General features: G+C 40.4%; 1 protein-coding gene across 50 annotated transcripts in view; it reads right to left on the bottom strand.

The window, feature by feature from the left end:
* Positions 1-19,622, bottom strand: part of MAP4K4 (mitogen-activated protein kinase kinase kinase kinase 4) — a 195,561-nt gene that overhangs the window by 23,043 nt on the left and 152,896 nt on the right. For 2 of the 50 annotated variants that reach the window (XM_082747086.1, XM_082747108.1), the window contains exons 14-25: positions 16,763-16,849; positions 15,969-16,181; positions 14,810-14,971; positions 11,982-12,215; positions 10,936-11,042; positions 9,274-9,425; positions 8,485-8,582; positions 6,400-6,575; positions 5,779-5,899; positions 4,522-4,713; positions 2,368-2,485; positions 1,873-2,043 (exon numbers count right to left, since the gene is read on the bottom strand). In XM_082747086.1, coding sequence (XP_082603212.1) covers positions 1,873-2,043; positions 2,368-2,485; positions 4,522-4,713; positions 5,779-5,899; positions 6,400-6,575; positions 8,485-8,582; positions 9,274-9,425; positions 10,936-11,042; positions 11,982-12,215; positions 14,810-14,971; positions 15,969-16,181; positions 16,763-16,849 — 1,831 coding nt within the window. The remainder of the gene's footprint in view (positions 1-1,872; positions 2,044-2,367; positions 2,486-4,521; positions 4,714-5,778; positions 5,900-6,399; positions 6,576-8,484; positions 8,583-9,273; positions 9,426-10,935; positions 11,043-11,981; positions 12,216-14,809; positions 14,972-15,968; positions 16,182-16,762; positions 16,850-19,622) is intronic. The other 48 variants (XM_082747097.1, XM_082747119.1, XM_082747132.1 and 45 more) reach the window with 32 other exon arrangements.

The raw sequence follows: 19,622 nt of genomic DNA, 5'->3' as shown, positions 1-19,622 counted from the left end.
GAATTAACATAATTTCTACATAAAATATAATGTACTGAATTTTGATGATATATACTCTCCCATGGAGGGCAAAGAATAAGAATGGTGGAATTCAACCCTGGGATGTGATCACAACTTGCATTCCCAGAGCAATACTTCACAGTGCTGGGCAGTGACAACACGGTGACAGCTGCCTTTTGTGATCCCAGTAATCCCCTCCAAGTGGCTACTGTTACCTCTGCCTATGAGGTTAATATGGGGGGACTTAAGATACTCCGTGATGATGAGGACAGAAATTCAGAACCCAAAGAGTGAAAAAAGAAGTAGGTGTGTCTGCAAAGGGAAGACGCCTCTCCTGGACCCCTCGGGAGGAGGCTGTGCAAGAGCTGGGAAGGGAGAGGAGAGACGTCAATGGACGGATAAAAGTCTAAAAGGTGGACAAGGAGGAACTTTTAAGAAGTAACAGACCCCCTCTTCAACAGCAGGACTGAGGAACATCTCAAGGTTCAGGAGGTGAGCGCTGAGGCGCTCATGTCAGCCTCAAGTCTTGAGAGAGGTAGGTTAGGGGTTGAAGGTGAGGGGTAAGGTGGACATGGACAGAGCTGATCTGGTCACTGGGGACGCAGAGGCCATCAGAACACTCCAACAAACAACACGCTGAGGTCAATTTGCTATGCACTCAAACCAAAATGGATCACATGTTTTCTGTCCACTTGTACTTGCATTCAAGGGAGGAAGAAACTAACTAGAAATAGGGTCTCTGCTAAAAATTTCAGAGTTTAGGCAGGAGGAGAACACTTTGTTAAGTGTGGGACTGGAAGACAAGGTAAGGCCAAGAGGACGGTCTATCTGTGGGAGTGAGGAAAGTGATGGCCCAGGGGAGACAGAGAGTCTAGCCTCAGGATGAGAGGGCAGAGTCCTCACGTGGCACCCTCCTCAGGCATAGTCTCTTGTGCCATTGTAAGCTGTGAAGAGGCGGCACCACCAACATGGAGATGGAACAGGGAAAGGCCACGCTATGGTCTCCTTCTGCACATTCTGGCCCATGGCAAACTGCTTTAATTTTTATTCACTTTTTTTTTTTTTTAAAGATTTTACTTATTTGACAAAGAGAGATCACAAGTAGGCAGAGGCAGGCAGAGAGAGAGGAAGGGAAGCAGGCTCCCTGCCGAGCAGAGAGCCCAATGTGGGGCTCAGTCCCAGGACCCTGGGATCATGACCTGAGCCGAAAGCAGAAGCTTTAACCTCTGAGCCACTCAGGCGCCCCGGAAATCTGCTTTTAAAAGCTTCATTTCTGGGTCACCTGGGTGGCTCAGTGGGTTAAGGCCTCTGCCTTCGGCTCGGGTCATGGTCTCAGGGTCCTGGAATCGAGCCCCGCATTGGGCTTTCTGCTAAGCAGGGAGCCTGCTTCCTCCTCTCTCTGTCTGCCTCTCTGCCTACTTGTGATCTCTGTCAAATAAATAAATAAAATCTTAAAAAAAAAAAAAAAAAAGCTTCATTTTCGTGTTAGACCCAAGTCCTGAAAGAGCAAGGAAAAAATGTTCAATGGAAACATTTAAAAAGCAATCCAACATGCTTCTTCATTCTCCCTATACATAAAGACCAAATCAAATGTCCTTCTCATCTTTTTACTTTTTGCTTTCCCTCAAAGAATGGGAGCTCAGTCCTTCATGCCAATACCCAGTGGCTGAAACAAGTGCAAGCCCGTACACGCACCTACATGATTCTGCAGGAGGTAACAAGAGTGAGCATCATGGAAGTCTTCCAACTTCTCTGTCAACAACTCTTTACAAAATCCCCAAATTGTCCAAAATAGTACCTTCTCTAAAAGACCAGTCCACCCTTCAGGAAAATAAAAAGATGACATCACAGTAGCAGCAGTAAGATACCTACCCCATAAGGCAGCGCACAGAATCTCGGAGTTAAATCTTTTCTTATATTTACGAATCTCCGGGGTGTCACTCTGTGGCCTAGTGTTGGTGGGATTCACATTGACCACTGAGCCCTTCCGGGTAGGATCTTGCCTTATGGCTTCTGGTCTCATCCCATCACAGGAAAATCCCACTAGAACACAGTACATTAAAAATTATTTTCTTCACACACGAACACTGCACCTGTCTCCCTCCCCCAGTACACCTCAAGTGAGTATTCATATGCTATAAACCAACTCTTTGTCAAAGAAAAGAAATCTGTAAGAAATGTATATGGAAAAAGGAAACCGACTATGCAGCTCATTGCAAGTAAGACAATGCAAGCGGGATGGGTGTTTCTGTATCCGAGGTCTGTGCCTGCAAAGAACCACCAAGCCATGCCTAAGCCACCAGAAAGAGTGACACAAAGTGACTGAGTCCTGTTTGTCAGCTGCTTTCTTGCTGCTAGTTTACTTACCCACAGAAGTCACTGTTGTCCCACTAGATGGAGAAATCTGTAGTAATCTGGGGTCTATAAAAGGTGTAAAGGAGGAGGAAGATTTGTGTTTCTGGAGTGTGCTACTAGCGGACTGAGTCTGCAATGTAAATTTCAATTTTATTAATACAAATGACATTAAAAAGTTGAACATAAAACATTTCAATCCACTTCTGTACTGCATGGCTTCCCACTAGAAAGACCTATCCCTCCTGCATCATTTCCCCCAAGTGCTCTCAGGGGTGCCTCTGCATGTGCACAACACACCCCACCAACAGGCTATTCAACCTGGAACCACCAAAAGAGCTACATCTCCCTTCAGATATGCTGCTCATCTAAGACAGGAGGCTGAGAGCTACCAACAAAATCTATACTTTGTGCTCCTAGTTTTTTCTTTTTTTTTTTTAATAATTATAATAAAAACTCCTAAAGGAGGTTTGAAATATCTATCTCAGTTCATCAATTTCTGAATTTACTCTTCAGCCCAAAAAAGGCCAATTAACCTCTGTTGGAATACTGGCAAATCCTGACTTTGTATTACTCATTTTAACATGAGCCTCTTGCCAGAAAGCTACAGAAGCTTTGGCTACCACCGTAAACCCGTATCGAACAGGGGCTCATCAGTGAAAGGTGCAAATGACAAGATATGGCACATACTTTTGCTCTTTTAGGAGCACTAGTGTTTTGGTTAATAGTGTAATTTAAGACAAAAATAAAAAGAAAACACAAAGAAAGTGAAACAAATTGTTAAGTGGAAATGTAATGACAATTAAAAACAAAACAAACAGAAAAATAAACTTGCCAGTTTAGTGAGTTAAGGGTTATAGTAAATACTGTACATTAGAGCAAAATGGAGCCAAGTTTAAATATAAATATAAGGAGAAAAGTGAGTGTAGGTGGAATAAATCAATGGAGAAAAAAGAACACTTCTGATCAAGTGCTTTTTAGTCCTGAAAACTTTCTTGCCTTCCACAGGCAGCTAAAAGTTGCCATGTCCTAGAGCCCGAGCCTGCCCAGGCTCCCAGGCTCTCTCCTTCCACTTGATATAGCTGTCTGCTGGCAAGCTTCCCACCCTGTCCTACAGCCAATCCATCCGACGGCCAATCTTATGCAAGCCCACCTTAGAAGCAGTTGACTTGCCCCTGCTCCTCAGGGGGAGAGGATTATTCTGATTCTTTCTCAAAAGGGAACCAAAATCAGAGTAGGTAGAGACAGCCTGGCAGTTAAATGTTTACATTAACAAGATTGGCTGAAGCTACGTGCCACTTTCAACCTCCTTCAACTGTTAGCCAAATGCATTTAAACCAAACCTCCCAAGAAATCAAACCACTTGTTTAATTTAATACAGGGTGCTCAAGGTGGACTCTGTCACTGCATGGGGAGAATAATCTTTTTCCAAAGAGCAAAGCATCACCCACTATCACCCAGACTGAGCACCACAGCCAAGCCTTCAAACGAGCACACAGGATTTCCCATTCAAAATTTTAAATTAAAAGCATGCTCAGACCTTTGCCCTTCTTTGCATCCTAATTTTCTAGAATTCCCTAAAAATCATTTGGCCTTTTCTGTGAATTTCAAGGAAAGAAGTCCTTTTAACAGGGTTGGTGAAAACAAATGATTAACCAACCAACAATCTCCCCCTATCAAAAACAAAAAGCCATCCAGCCCTGTTTGAAGGAGATTCCTGTAGAGGATAACAAGTGTGTCCAGGTATGGCCAAGTCTGCTTAATCAAATTTTTTCTATATTTTACTTGTCAGTTAAGAAGAATGATAAAGGCAGATTCCACAAATGACTACAAGAATTTCATGCCAAATACATAATGGATCCAAGAACACGGCAATCATTTTATTTAGACTTTAAAAAAATACACTGAATAAAGAAAGCCATGCAACTACACTTATCTAGAGAAAAGGAAACAGTGAACTGGCAAGTTGAAGGGACATTGATCTAGGGTTACGGGATTTGTATGCAGATCTGAAAGATGTTACTTAGGGTTGGGGAGAAGGGTAGGTGACAGAAGAAAGCGGGTGGGGAGGGTGGGTGAGGGGCGTGGGAAAGGTCTCCTCTGCAAACTAGCTACTAGGCAGTGCTGGTCGAACCCTAGGAAAGCAGCCAGCTGTGGTGCGAGACATACCTCATTAGTAGTGAGCTTGTCCTGGGGTGTCTGTGGGGACATGGTGGGTGTCGGCTGGCTGGAGGATGGGGAGGAGGAGGTGGAGGAAGTGGAGGAGGAATGGCTTTGCTGTAAGAGATCTGGCAAGAGGTGAATGCGACCGGCAAAGCCATTGCTCTCATGATGGCTGGCGCGCTTTTGGTCAACTGTACTCTGTAGAAAAAACAGGCACACTCGTCTCGCTCAAGCGCTGCTGAAATTCCCTATGACCCTACTGATAACTGCCTTAAAGGTGCTGTGTGACTTTTCAAACTCCATTAAATAATCAAGGAAGAACCACAGGAAACTGGTTGGAATTGTTCACACTTAAGTCGCCGAATGCAATTCAAAGTGCCTCATCTGGTGGCCACAGGACTGGAGCATGACTGCCTAACCTGGGTTAGCTGCCACTCTAGCTGTTGTTAACAAAACCACTCGCCTTTCTTTCCCTTTAAAAATGTTCCTGTCTAAAGCTCTAAAGAGTACCCTGTCACTTCTTTGAATCCTGGTCTTTTCCACGTTCTTCCCACTTTCCATCCAAATGCAATGCCATTGCATGAAACACACTCAGGAAAAGTCCAACACTAGAAAGGCGCCTGTTCTATGTCCTGGGAAGCGCACTACTTCTCTCTCTTCTAAGCTAAGAAATGAACAGACAGTTATGAAGCTGAGCAATCTGAACCGAGCACATCGGGGTGGTACACATTTAATATTCAACAAGTGAGGAAACGAACGTTTTAGAACACGCAAGAGAGACCTCCCAGCCCTTCTGCTTCAGAGGCCCTGTGACTGATGAGGCTCATCCGCTCTTCCACTGCGCCTGCCTAAGGGCTGCTCCTGTGACAGCACTGTGGACCCTCAGCTGGGAGCTCTTTGCAGAACGTCTGTGGCTGCTCTGCTCCAGACAGTGCTCTGCCTCCTCGCTCTGTGAGCCTGCTGAAGGGAGTCCCTGTGGCTTTTCTACTACTCAGACACAGACTGTGAGATTCAGTGTGGTGCTCAAATGAGGGCTGCCGCAAAACATGCAGAGGAGCAGCAATGTGGGGTGGAAGACTGCTAGCTACCTTCTGGGCATGCAGCACATATCTGCCTCCCTAGCCCCCGACACTCTACCCTCTGGGTCTTGTTAACATGAAAACAGATGATGATGTAGAAACAGCATGAGTGAGTGAATGAGCAAGTGGGTTAATGACTACAGGAGAAGCTCTGCCTCTAACAACAGAGGGAAGACACAGGTACCTGGCGGACGATGAGAGTGCCCTCCTTGGATGGGGTCATGGCTGGCTCACTTTCTACATCATCATGGACAATCATGGTTTTCACCGACTCTGTTTCACCATTGCTCAAATTCAGAGACGACCTATTGAGACAAAATTCAGAAGTGAAGGGCTATCATCCCATGAGCTGAGAACATCCTGTTTAGATTTTTCACCTTCCTAAAGGCCTAAGATGAGATCAGGCTACAGAGAGAGTTTCCTCCAAGAAAACAAATGCTTAGTTCTTCCCCTTCAACAAAGAGCTTTCTGTCAGTATAGTCTGCTTTTGAGCAAAAATATCTAGAGTGAATTCTCATGGTTAACGTGGTTCAACCAAACTGAAACTTCCCTTTTGTCTTACCCTCAAATTAAAAGGAAAAAAAATAAAACACACATTAGGGTACTGGGGAGAAGCACTGACACACACATGCACACAGACAAACAGAAGAGGGAAGAACACAAAGGCTGCCTGCTGTTGAACCCAGGAGAACTCAATGGGTAAGTATTCAAACAGTCAAGATAGGTTTAGAAAGAACTGCTTCTAAATGGAAAGAAAGTTCAGTGGAGACGCTCTCAGCCTCTCTAAAATACAGCAAAGACTGACGCTGCTCTGGTGTCCTCTGGTCCAGAGGTGGCTTCCTCCACCCCTTCTTGTTCTACATCATCGTCTTCCTCATCTGTCGTCCCTGACTCCTCACTGGATGAGGAATAGTCTGTCACTTTGTGTGGTGGTCGCACATCTTCCACTGCTCGAAGCTCTTTGGCCAGTGCAGTCAAATCCTAATGCATAGGACAGAAAAGACAGTAAGGCAAAGAGGTGTGTGCCAGAGGCAGTGGGAAGAAAACAGCAAATTATAAGACAATCTTCATTTTAATTATTGATAAAATAGCCACAGCATCCATTTTGTAAAACTATTCTGCATTTACCAGTATTCTGTATTTACCAGAGCTTACAGGAAGGTGAGCTCTTAAAACTTTTGATAGAAAAGACTAAAAAATGTAAAAAGGGGAAAAATAAAAAGCAAAAAATGTTGTACACAGTTCATATTTCACAACAATAAAAAACATAATCTGCTTATGATAGGCTAATAGTGCTTTTTAAAAACCCTAACATAAAATTCTAGATCAAGAATTGTTGTGAAGGAAAATCCTTGGAGGTCTGCCTATTTAACAAAGTCTTCTTTCAAAGAGATTATCCACGAAGCAAGATTCTAGTTAAATTGGGCTGACTGAAAGGTTTTCTTTGGTGAACTTGTTATTTTTAACTCCACCTTTTAATAATTTCCAACCTACGAAAAGTAAAAAAGTGAGTATACTATTCATATCTGACTTCATTGAGTGTTAACAACTTGCCACGTTCCTAAGAAGGTCCATGACACAGGAAGTGAAAAAGTGGATGCAGCACGTGCAGCTGTGGGCAGGAGGTAATAAGGCACTTCTCCCTGGCACCACCTAACCCATGTTTTCCTGCAACACTGCCAACAAGTACAAATAGGAGACAGAAAGGAAATCTATTTTAAAAAACATTATTCAAAAGTAGCTTCATTTCCCATGATTCTTCCATATGAGATATTTTAACACTCAATTTATGTACATATAATTTTCAATTGTCATTATATTATGTATACTCTATGCTTTCACACAGAAGTCCAAGGTTTCTACCTGGGAATCACATATTTAAAAGTAATGACTTTTTTTTTTTTTAAGTAGGCTATATAGTCATTTTTCCTTTTTCTTTTTAGCAGTTCCAAAGGAGTTTCCTTCTCCACAGTTAAGAATCTGTTGTTCTTCTTTGAGCCTGAGCCTCTGAAATAACAGTGTATCAGACTTTCAGTGTTACTATTTCATGATTATGACTGTGGCTTTTTAGGAAGTTATTTTTAGAAGTTCTACCTAGTAATAATAAATATATGCAGCAAATTCTATGTTAAAAAAGATAAAGCAGAAGCTTAGAACTTCTGAGTTCTAGAAAATAACAAAAAGACAAGTTGAGGGAGGAAAAGAAATACAGATGGACTACAAGCTAAGCTTAAGAGGCAGTTGGAATGGTGCTCTACTGTGGCATTTTCCAGAGATGGGGCTTACCACTTCGCCCTTGAGTGCAGGCGCAGTTTCATTGAGCCGGAGAAGCCATCAGTGATGAAGAACGCACAGCATAAGGAAGCATGGGAGAAAAAAGGGGAGTGAGGGGAAGGACAGGAATCAATTCAAGCAGGAAATCAAAATTCCAAAAGGCTTTCAATCCCACATTGGGCACAGTTACATGGTCAGTTAATGCATCAAGGATTAAAGGCCAAGTATGAGGAAGTCAAAACTGTCACTCCAGTACCAAAAGGCAGAATTTAAATAATAGGGGAGTTGAAAAAGAAGATGATGTAAAAAATTTACTCTAAAAACCAGTTTTGTAAATGTCCAACTCATCAAGAATACGACAAGGCTAATGTTGAGCAAAGAGATAAAAAAGGTTTTCTTTCTTTTGTACTTAAAAAAAAAAATGACAAAGCAGTGAGGCAGGGTATGCACAAATGTGCCCGAGAACATGGCATCCCTTCCAATTCCTTAATTCTGAGCGGGGCAGGGGACGGGAGAAACCCTACAGAAAGGACTGCGGGACTCTCGACTACATATTTTTAATAGAAAGACCTAACTTAAGCTTAGAATAAGTAAATTGATTCTGTATAATTCTTACAGTAGGTTTGAGAGGTCTGAAAACTTCTTTCTTTTCTTCAGGTTTTTTCACTGCATTTTCTAGGCGCTGAGATGGAGAGCCTTCAGATTTGGACGATGCTATGAAATTCAAGAAAGACAAAAAGAGCAGAAACAGATAAGCACAGAGAAGTAATGTCACAAATCTGACCTAGCCCACCTAGCCTTTGTTTCTCTCCTGTTCTCTTCTGCCCACTTCTGGTAGCCCCACTCAAGGCAAGTCTCCAAACAGACCTGACTCTGCTTAACGTTTTCACAATACCTTGTTACACTATGTGAATAATATAAAAGAGGGAATTTTCATTAGCTTATTATTTTGTGGATGAAAATAACCAATAAGGACGACAGCACTGATGGGAATCTATACTGAAAGAAGTGGGCTCAAATCCTAGCTCAGACATTTAGCTAATCTTATTGGACAAGTTACTTAACTTCACTAAATCACAGTTGCTCTAATTTGTAAAATGGAGACACAATACATCTATCCCTCTCTCTCTCTCTCATGGAGTTCTTTTAAAGATTAAATGAGATCATGCATATAATGTGCTCACAGTGCTAGGCATGTGTGAGCCCTCAAAAGTGAACAAGTGAACTCTATATTATTAAAATTATGGTTATCATTAGCAACCTGCACTGAAACACTGTTTTGTGATATGCAGCTGTGAAAAAAAAAAACCACAGGCCTTTATACAGGATTAAAAAGGATCTCCAATATACTGATCATATAGCCCAATATCGTTAATGCGGTAAGGGAAAAGCAAAGGTATCCTACATCTCACTCTGAAGCGCTCCCCAGAGCCGCTCTGAGACCCCGGATGGGACCCTGGCTGGGATCCTGAGTTGCTGGACCCCGAGGAGCTGCCACTGCCAGGCCTGGGCACCAGTTTCTCCACTCTCTCCCACAGCAGCCTGGGCTCAATACTGCTGTTAGAAAAGAACAAAGAACAGCTAATGCATTATCCCAAGATGTAGTATCAAATTATAAACAGATGTATGATGTGTCCACCAAAGTCTCTGCAATGTAGGTATAATGAGAAAAAAATGGCCTACAAACAGCATTCAACATTAAATTCATCAAAAGTTACAATGACATCATTCATGGATTTTACTCAGATATCCTTTTTTAAATTGTAGTTGACACACAGTGTTACATTAGTTTTGGGTCTATGAAATATCTCAGATAAGCTTAAGTCAAAAATATTAAATAACAGACTACCATTAGCCAGACCCCAAATCTTTTTAACAATTGACAAGAAATGCTACTGTTCAGTCTAAAAATGTTACCATTCCTGTCACAGCTATAAACTCAGTTTCTTAATATAAAAAAATTCCACTTACATAATCACACATAAATTATGCTGTTCCTAGGCTGTTGCTCTCACTGTTAATCAATGCTTTTAAGAGCCAACACTTACACAGCATACTACTTTGTATGAACCCAGTTATTAAGGGGCTATGATGCTCCCCAAACGTGGATGCACCCAGAGTACAAGTTTATTAGATCACAATTAATACACAGACTCAGTCAGTCACAGGAGAATCCCACAGTGTACCCTGATCATTTAAGGACTAAGAAGGCTCTCTGCAGCTTCTGGTCTGTCATCCATCTTTGTATTCCAATTATATTAAGGCTCCATGTACAAAAGGCTAATTTCAGAGGTTTGGTGACGATTAAGTACAAAACAGTCAACATAGTGTACCCTTCCCCTAGGATTGTACTGGCCAATGGAAATCACTTGATAGGATGAAAATGTTCGATCGGTGACTGGTAATAACATGGTAGCCATGCCTGCACGTGGCTACTGAGCACATGAAATGTGACTAGTGTAGCTAAGGAAATTAACTTTTAATTTTACTGAATTTTAATTAAGCTAAATTCAAATTTAACTAGTATAGCTAAGGAAATTTAAATTTTATTGAATTTTAATTAAGTTAAATTCAAATTTAAGTAGCTTCATGTGGCTAACAGCTACTGTATAGTACACAGAACAGATCTACAACCTAAAAATATTATTTGGTTAATTCACTAGTTTATTAGAGACTGTAAGTCAACCATTGACTTTCCTTTAGTAGCCTGTTTGTATTTTCTGCACCAGTCCCAAGCACTTGGGACATCCTTTAGATGACAAGCTTCCTCAGGTTCCAATTCTCTTAATCTCTCCCTTGCCTTTCCTGCCGTTTCATCCACTTGCTCTTACAGAGCCAGGGAGTTTACATTTTAAAAGTGCTAAAATACACAAATGGATTCAAACTCCCTTTTCACTAGAGACCAGTTTGCTGTTATTCACAATAATGGATTTTCTGGCAGTTTTTCTTTTATAAAGTGACCATCTCTTTACCTCAGACGTTCCATGTTTACGAACATTTTTATAAAATGAACATGATGTAATATGCTGTGCAGTAAATCTGTTCTTAAGCTTCCCTCTTCTCTTACCTGGTGGAGTTTCTTTGACCGGCTTGGCTGTTTTGCTGTCCACTGCCTTGCAGTGGGGAATCCCGACGGGACAGAACAGGGGAACGAGATGTTGTCCTCACAGGAACCTTTGGGAAGAAAAACACAACAATTAAATTATTGAAAATATGAGAAGAAAAAAGATTTTCCTACCAAAAATTTTTAGAACACTCATACTTATGTGAGCCTTACTATCACTACCCCCACCACCCCTGATTCTTCTCCGCCCTCCACTGATATAATACAATAGAGAAATTTTAGTCAAAGGCATCAAAGGAGCCAGGACAAACAGCCTTTCTATGCTTCTGTAACATTCAAATGATGTTTGGACTGAAGCTTTGTGGCAGGGGACATACAAAAGCATTTTGCTGAGATAATGTGAGAATCAGGAAAATAAGCTCAAAGAAATCAAACAATGGTCTACAAATGGATCAGTAGGAAACAAAGACTGGTAGGAAGCAAGAAAATATTCAGAGGAAGCAAATTCCAAGTGGAGGGAAAATAAACAAAATGAAAATGTGCCTTTCATTTAATTTTACCATTAAGTAATTACCAAAAGTCAAAAAATTTTAAAGGAAACCAAAAATCCCTCAATTTAAAAAAGAAAAAAATCTTTTTTTTTGGAATTTTCAATGCAAAATTTTCCTTAAAAGAACCTTTTCTGAAAATTTTGATCTTCATTAATATTGCAAAATAATTTGTAGCTTTTGTATAAATGCTTAAGACAACTGCCAAAATATATTTTGATTCTTTTTATTCTAGGAGTATATTCTTTATAGACTTACTCATATATTATTCTGTTACTTTGTGTTTAAGTATAGAGTGAACAACAACCATAAAAAAACTAACTGGCGGCTGACTGAATATAACTGCATAACTATGGAACTTGCCCCACTGTAAAAAGTTCCTTTGAAGTTTCATTGCCCCTTCATTCTGGTGAAGTCACCATACCCTTAGTTAAAATAAATAATTTTTAAAAAAATAACAAAAAGGAAAAAACCGCACACATCTGTCTTTCTGCTTCTTACCCTTGGAGGCACCTCGTCACTGTCTGATCTAGACCAAGCCTTTTGGGTGGGGTCAGGTACCTCCGACTTAGAGTCAGAACTCTGACTTAGCACCTCACTGCGGGAAGGTGGACATGGGTCCTGAGAGCGAAGATGGTGGTGTGCAAATTTGGGAGGAGAAGGGTCACTGAAGGAATGGGATCGCGAGACAGGGGAAACATTGTTCTTGAGAGATGCCAGGTGGGACCACTGTACCTTACAAGAAAACAAAACACAAAACATTCAATGCGTTCTGCATAAAACGCTTTTCCGGTCAATACCAAATCCAAACCAAGAAGTGGGGGTAAAGGCAAACAGGGGCAATACAGTCCTAGGTAAGCCAAGCAGTGGAACAGTTATACTTCTAAGTGAAGAAGCAGCTGAGGAACACACTATATAGAAAAAAGCAAATGTACATTTATAAGAAAAACTCTTTTAATATCCAGACTAACATTACATGAAGATTAATGAAACAAAACAAAACAAAGCAAAAAAAAAACCCTCGTAGATCTCTGATCCTAAAAGGGAGGACAACGTGCTCCATGCACATCCATGTCAAAGCAGAGTTGACAGGCAGAGAGAGAGAGAGAGAGGGAAGGAGGAAAGTAAAATCACAAGACAGACACTGCCGTTCATGCAGACCTAGCTATCCATTCTTATGACACCTGGCAGCATAAGGTTTCACACCAAATAACCACAGAACAACACATTCCACGAGCAAAGACAAACCCCTTGTATGTTAGCAGACTATGGTAATACAACTTAAAAACAGCCAACTTTTCAAATACACCCTCAATTTTGCTGCTTTCTTCTCCCAAGTCCTAAAACACTCAAACCTTAGAAATCTCTATACATGTTCACAGTAGTTATGAAAAAAGGAATTTTGGTTTCTCTAGGAATATTCAATACTATCATTCCCTCTCCTTACTGCTACTGGACTATATACCTTCTACTTGACAACTGAAAAAACAGGACAACTACTTGTCACCTGAGTTAATGTGGTTGCTTTTTCAGTTGATAAAACAATTTCTGAAATAGTCTGTATCTTCTTTATTGTATCTTATTATTTTAAAATAAGTGTTAAAGATTGCAATTTACAAAATTCTAGCTATGCTATCCATTATATCAACATATGTAATGAAAACTAAAAATACCAAATCACAACTGGTTCTACCTTTCCAAATGCAAGATTCAGAGTTAAGTCCCAGGTCATGATTTCTATTACTTCTGGGAGAGTCACAAATTCTACTTCTTGGTGGAATAATCTCAAGAGTGGAATAATCTCGGATTGCTAAAATGTTTAAAATTTTCAGGGGGAAAAATGTGAAACTGGAAGTATTACCTGTAACTATAATAAAAAATGGGCTTCAAAATAAGAATCTTAGTCTCCTCAAAGAATGTTTTTGTAAGTAGAGGTTTCAGCCCAAACCAGCTTTCGGTAGCAGGAGGAAAAGGGAGACAGACTATCTCTAGGCACTACATAGTTAATTAATATAAAAGTAGCCTACATAATTTGGGAATTCCTATTTTTTAACCTGTTCATGGCCAAACAGATAAAAATTTCTATCTGCGGTAACTTTAACTTGCAGAATAAAGATTTCAGTCCTGGACCCTTCATACAAGTGCTGTCAAACCTAGTCTGCCAGTCTCTCTTCCCTCGCCTCTGTGTCACTTTCCTCACTCTCTGGCTTGTTGGCCAGCTCTTTTGCGAATCAAGAAACTGCTGACCCCATATAAATATCTCCCTGCCCCTCAAAGTCCACCACCCTCACAAACATGCCCTTTGCTTAGGTCTGGTTCTTCTTCCCCCCTTTTTTTAACAACTCCTCCACACTGGGATTATTTATTTTAAAGCATGTTCAAATCCTCACTTGGATTAGTTTTTCAGAACACCACAGCTACTTCTATCACAAGAATATGAGATTTTATCCCCTAACATTTGCAAACACCAGTAACTGGTAAATTCAGGCTTAAAAACTTGTTCCCAATATTCTGGATCACACAACTTCAAGGAGCAAAATATCTGAAAGTCACTTATTTTCAGTAAGAAAATGGCAATCTGTGTTTTAAGGATCTTTTAGATCCAAAAGCCCCACTATTGCCTTCCTTCTCTGGATAGTACAGGGTGCTCTCTTTTAACCACACAGTACTCAGCCCAGGGGGTTCTCCCTCACCTAGACTAGGCAGAATGCTGTGGCCAGTCCAATGAGAGGTCATGACCTTTACCCTGACCTACGTCAGGGCAATGTACACTTAACCTATTAGAGTATATCTTCTTTTGGATCTTGAACCTTTTGAGAATCTAATAAAAGGCCCTTTTCCCAGAAAAATATGCACAGTTGGACAAAACCAAGAAATTCTACATGTAATTTCAGGGCAGACACTGGTTTTCTAAAGTTCACTCATGGAACTGGCCAGGAGCCAAGGACCAAAGCTTATGATTCTTCCTCTATGTACTTCTGGTACTAATATTCTAAAACCTAAACTGAAAATTTTTTCTATTAGAGAAAGGAGGCACTTGTTTACAAACATCTGAGTTAGGGAAGACAAAAAGACTAAAAGAATACATGACTGAATCTAGATACTCTTAGTAAGAACAACAAAAATCTTAAAAACAAACAAATAAAAATCCTTCTTTTCTCTATCAACTGAGGGTATTTTGCCTGTATATTAATCAAAAATCACTTCTGCTCATCTCTTTTCTTTCTAAATGTGGTAACAAACCAAACTGTAAACATTACAAGCAGGCCCATGGCTTAGTGAGCTATGGTGTGAGTCTCCTTGGCCCACAGCCACCTGGCTGTTGCTACCTGTGGCTCAGCTGGTCTCTGCAGGGCAGGATGCACAGACTCGGAGTTGCCATTGGAAAAAGACTCTGATCTGGAAGGCACTGGTGGCTCCAATACTCTGCCTGTCTGCTTACACTGGGCTTCAGGGGAGCTGTGGTTAGTTTTCCTAAATCTATCTTCCACCTGCATCAGAGAATTAGAAGACATAACTTAGTGTTACGTTAGTAGGGAAAAGCAGAGATCCCAAAAAAAGCCTGAAAGTGGAAGGGTCCTAGAAATAATTTTTCTGTTTTCTCCAAGACAGGGGTGGCTTAAAAAGAGAGGGGACAAATAAAATGGGGCTAAAATTCGATTTGAGATAAAGAAATACTTATGAAAATAAAAACTAAGCTTTTAAAACCTCCTGGCCAAGAATTCTTGGATTGTACATGATGACAAACTAGGAAACAAAACAAAACTAATGTCACAACCAACTTAACCAACAGATTAAAAGATTATCATCAGGAAGTCAAAGCACATTTCATCCTACCAAAAATAAAGGCATTCCAGAATAGGCAGAACACTTGTTTGTAGATGCTACTCTCTGTGAGGGTGAGACATGGTAGCAGGATGCCACCTATAGGCCAGGTTTAAACACACTCCAGAAGCTGCCCAGTTCCCTGTATTCTTAGTATCCCAGAACAGTTACTGCTTCACCACATCCTTATGATGAGGCTCTCTTACGGTGAGGCTCTGGGTGCCCAAATGTGTCAATTCAGCAACAAATCACAGTCTTTGAAAAGTCAGTAAACTGGACTACAAGGCTACTGGGCTACACTTTATTTTCATTGTGGTTTGGGGAATATAGCTACCCCGGCCACCATTCCCTTTGTTCACATTCTTAGTATGATTCTGCCATACAATCTTTTCTCCTTTTAGTGTCCAATTCATTGTGATTTGTTAACAGAGGCATTCTAGTCGTCTATAGAAAAAAACACTAAGCAGATAAGAGACCTTGGGCAAGTGTCCTTTCACTTTTCTGAACCACAATTTCTCAGCTAGAAAACCAAGAGAGTGGCTCATAATTAGTCTCTGTCCCATTCAAGTCTTAGTATTACACAGTTCCTAAGCATTATCCTATTATTTTCTAGGGAATAATCAACACCGGATCAATGTTTAAGCAACAAAGGAAAGAAAATACCTCTCGAGCTCTGTCAGCGGGCTCATAGTGGGGCTTAGGCTCCGGAGCGTGATAGCTTGGCTTGCTCCTTTCCTGCTGCGGTGGCTGCTGCTGCTGCGGGTGCGGCCTCCTGTGGTCATGCTGTAGAGACAGGAGATATGCTTGTTCTTGTTGCAACTGCCTCTGGAGCCTCTCTGCCTGCCGGTGCTCCTCCATCTCCCGCCATCGGCACTCCTTGGAGAGGGAGAGGAGAACACTAAATCTATGGGACACCGCAGAGCTCGCCTCTTCTCTGGATTCAGTCTCAACTTTTTACAAACATAATGCCCTTTTTGTCCCCCTTGTTTGATAATAGAGCAAAATGACTGGGATTTTAAATAGCATATTACCTGTGGAAAAATCTGACAGCTTGTTGCTAACCATAATATCACTGGACAGAGAGAGAATTCAATTAAAAGCTGGTTTTGGTGGTTTCAAAAGTAAGAATATACTAGACAAAAGTCCTATGGCATGTGATTTTCACTTTCAGCCCTTAGCATTCTAGTTTGTTCACTGAATGCCAAGTTCTGTTCAAAACCTTGCTATCTACCACAGAGAACAGTTAACTCTTTAACAGGAAATAAGTAAATATACAGAAGCCACCTTGAAAAGTTGCCCAAAGTAGCATGACCACAGAGGACGTCTCCATTTGAGCCTGTCAGTCCACAGCACTAACCAAAATGGTCTGGTGATCACCACAGCTCTGCCCAAAGCTCAGGGGAGGGATAGAAAAATGAGCCCTAATGCTACAGAACAAGACAGATACAGGGTGTTACCAGTAACATGGCCTGCTCCTGGAGCAGCTGCTGCTGAAGGATTTCCAAGTGCCGCTGCTCCTCTTCTAGCTGTCGCCTGATATACTCCTGTCACACAGAAATTACCCAGCAATCAATTTATCCAAAAGGAAAGCATCAGAACCACCTGAATGGAGCACCAAGAACCATTTGCCCCAATGGTCTTCAGTGGTGATTCGCTTAGTGATGAGTTTATTACAAAGTGTATGGCGAAGGATTTTCCCCAAGATCTTCAAATTGGCCAAGATCTAAAGAGTCTAAAAAATGATATACACTCCATTGATATATACAAAGGTATCTGAAAATTTTTCTGTTAGAACACCACTGTTAAACACAAATGTGAGATTTCAAAGGACCATGATATTCCTCTTAAGGACAGAAGACTCCAGAGATATCAAGAGTTTAATTAGATAAACCAGTAGATCCACATTGCCCCAGATGGTTCTTATAGTCATTATTTATAAGTAGCATGGACTGCCAATTTTTAAAACCCCAAACCGAAACCTGCTTAATATTAAAAAAGAACAAACATGATTTGTGTTTTCTCTGATGACACAGAAGGTACAGAGAATGACTAATTTGAAAAGCCCATGCATGGTCCATAGACAACAGATGCAGGTGATCTCTCACAAATGAACAGGCCCAGGCTCTTCAGGATGGGACTATGGCAGAGTGTGTGTATGTCTTAGGGGTAAGGGGGTACAGGTGGGGGATTGGGGAAGCCTATTTTCAAGGAAAAGAGAACAAGTCTCTGCAACAATGAAAACAGGTAAACAAACCCAAAATATGTAAAGAGGAGAAATCCAACCTTGAAGTTGCATGCATATTTAAGGGGCTAGGACATCAAGAGACCCTTATCTAGGACCTCTAGAAAGCCCTCTGATTTTCTCAGTCTCCTCATTTGAGAGATGAATATCAAGAATATTTCTTGCAACTTTCAAGATTTTAGTGAGGCTTAAATAAGACATAGTCATGAAACAACTTTGAAATACAAACGAGAAGTTTCGTTCCTTATCAACAGGGAAAAAAGCCAACTACTTCCTAAAGGGGAGTAGACTAAAGGATCTATGAGAAATTTTATTCTGAAATTCAGATTATGTCTTTACAGTGTCTAATGCTCACCATCCCCTTACACTATGGCACATACTTTAAAATAAAAATAGCCATATATCTGGGCTGGAGAGACGTTTTAGTTCACCAACAATTCCGATTGAGGGAATGGTGTATAACACAAATCATGACATATATATTTCCTTAGAAACCTTTATCTTACAAAATAAATTTTGCCCAAAAAAGCCAATCTGATTCTAACCTGGGTTCCAAGGCCCATGCCTATTAGTCTAAACCTCCATGGCACATGCTATGCCAAAAACACTGTTCTAACTTGACATGTGGCCTTACCCTGCAATGGCTGAGAAAGGAATCTAAATTCCAACTCATCCTACCTTTGAACAAGACAGAACAGAACCATAACTTGGAAGATCAAATTAGCACAGTTGGGATTTTTTGCCTCCAAAACACAAGGACAACCAGGAAATTCACATCTATCCAAATCACAAAAGTCCTAACATAAAACAAGCATACAGAATACAACTACGCATGTACACAGACATGCACATGTAATGCAGAATTGACACATTTCTCACAGCACTGTTAACACAGGGGATATTTTGCAAAAGAATAAGGAAAGTAGAATGAAACTCCTTTGATGCTATTTTTTTTAAGAAGAGGTGAAGAGTATTGCTGTACACAAAAGCTAATGACTGCCATTAGAACATTAAAGATTAAGTTTAACTCTCATACCCTCATCTTACCATGAAATTGCAAGAATTATCCCTAGGACATTTAAATTTTTTTTAGGACATTTAATTTTTAAAAGCTCACTTTTATTCACCTTTGCAGTCCCCAGGTAAAAATTACAATGTGGAAAAAAACCAAAACAACAACAAACCCCAAAACATACCATGGTCAACTGGAAAAGAATATCAATTAGGTAACAAATAGAACATATCACTTAAATTCTTACGAAGAACTGGTAAACATGCAGAGAACTTGAAGCATATGATTAGTATCAAAGACAGTGGTTGAATAATCAACTTTGGAAGTTAATACCGTTGTTGGTAAGTATTTTAACTATGAATTTCAAGTATTATTTAAATCAGTCCCCAATCATATCTTTTCTCCGTTACCCAAACCTCGTAACAACTAATTATCAATTCAAAGATGTGAGATATGAGGAGGCTCTGAGGGGCTCACACAAGATAGCAGAGACACAAAAGCACAGTTCAGTTTTATTTGCACAGGTGTTCAGGAACAGATTCAAAAAGACAACTATAGCTGGCATCAATAAAATGATCTAAGTATTACCAAAACACAAATGATCTTTCTTGGCTAAACAAAACCACAATGTTAATAGTTTTTCTAATGCTACAGAGAAACACACTGCATTATATACAAAAATGTTTATTACAATACTCAGCTATTGGATACTTCAAACATCTCTGGTGGTTGGTTTTTAATTTCACTGAAGAAAAGGCTAATTATCATCCAGATATTTAGGGTTCAAAGCATTTAAGCCAAACCCAAGAAGACATACTCAAAAATCTTTTGGGTATCACACTGTTTGGAGACCACTCAACTGCTTTCCAGGTTTCTAAATGGAAAGATTTATCCATCATTTTTTAAAGATGAGAATTTATTGCTGTGCTTCCACCTGTGCGTCAGCATTCTGAAACCTCTGAAGTCCTAAATGTGTTTATTGTGTATGTGCAGACGTCTGTGTACTTTTTGTCCCAAATCCCCCAATTCTATTATGCAACAAATCTCACAGATTCATGCATGA

This window comes from Mustela nivalis (genome assembly GCF_964662115.1).
Source record: "Mustela nivalis genome assembly, chromosome: 8".
Taxonomy (NCBI): domain Eukaryota; kingdom Metazoa; phylum Chordata; class Mammalia; order Carnivora; family Mustelidae; genus Mustela; species Mustela nivalis.
Note: the sequence above shows the minus strand (reverse complement) of the source record. Positions and strands in the feature narration are given on the sequence as shown.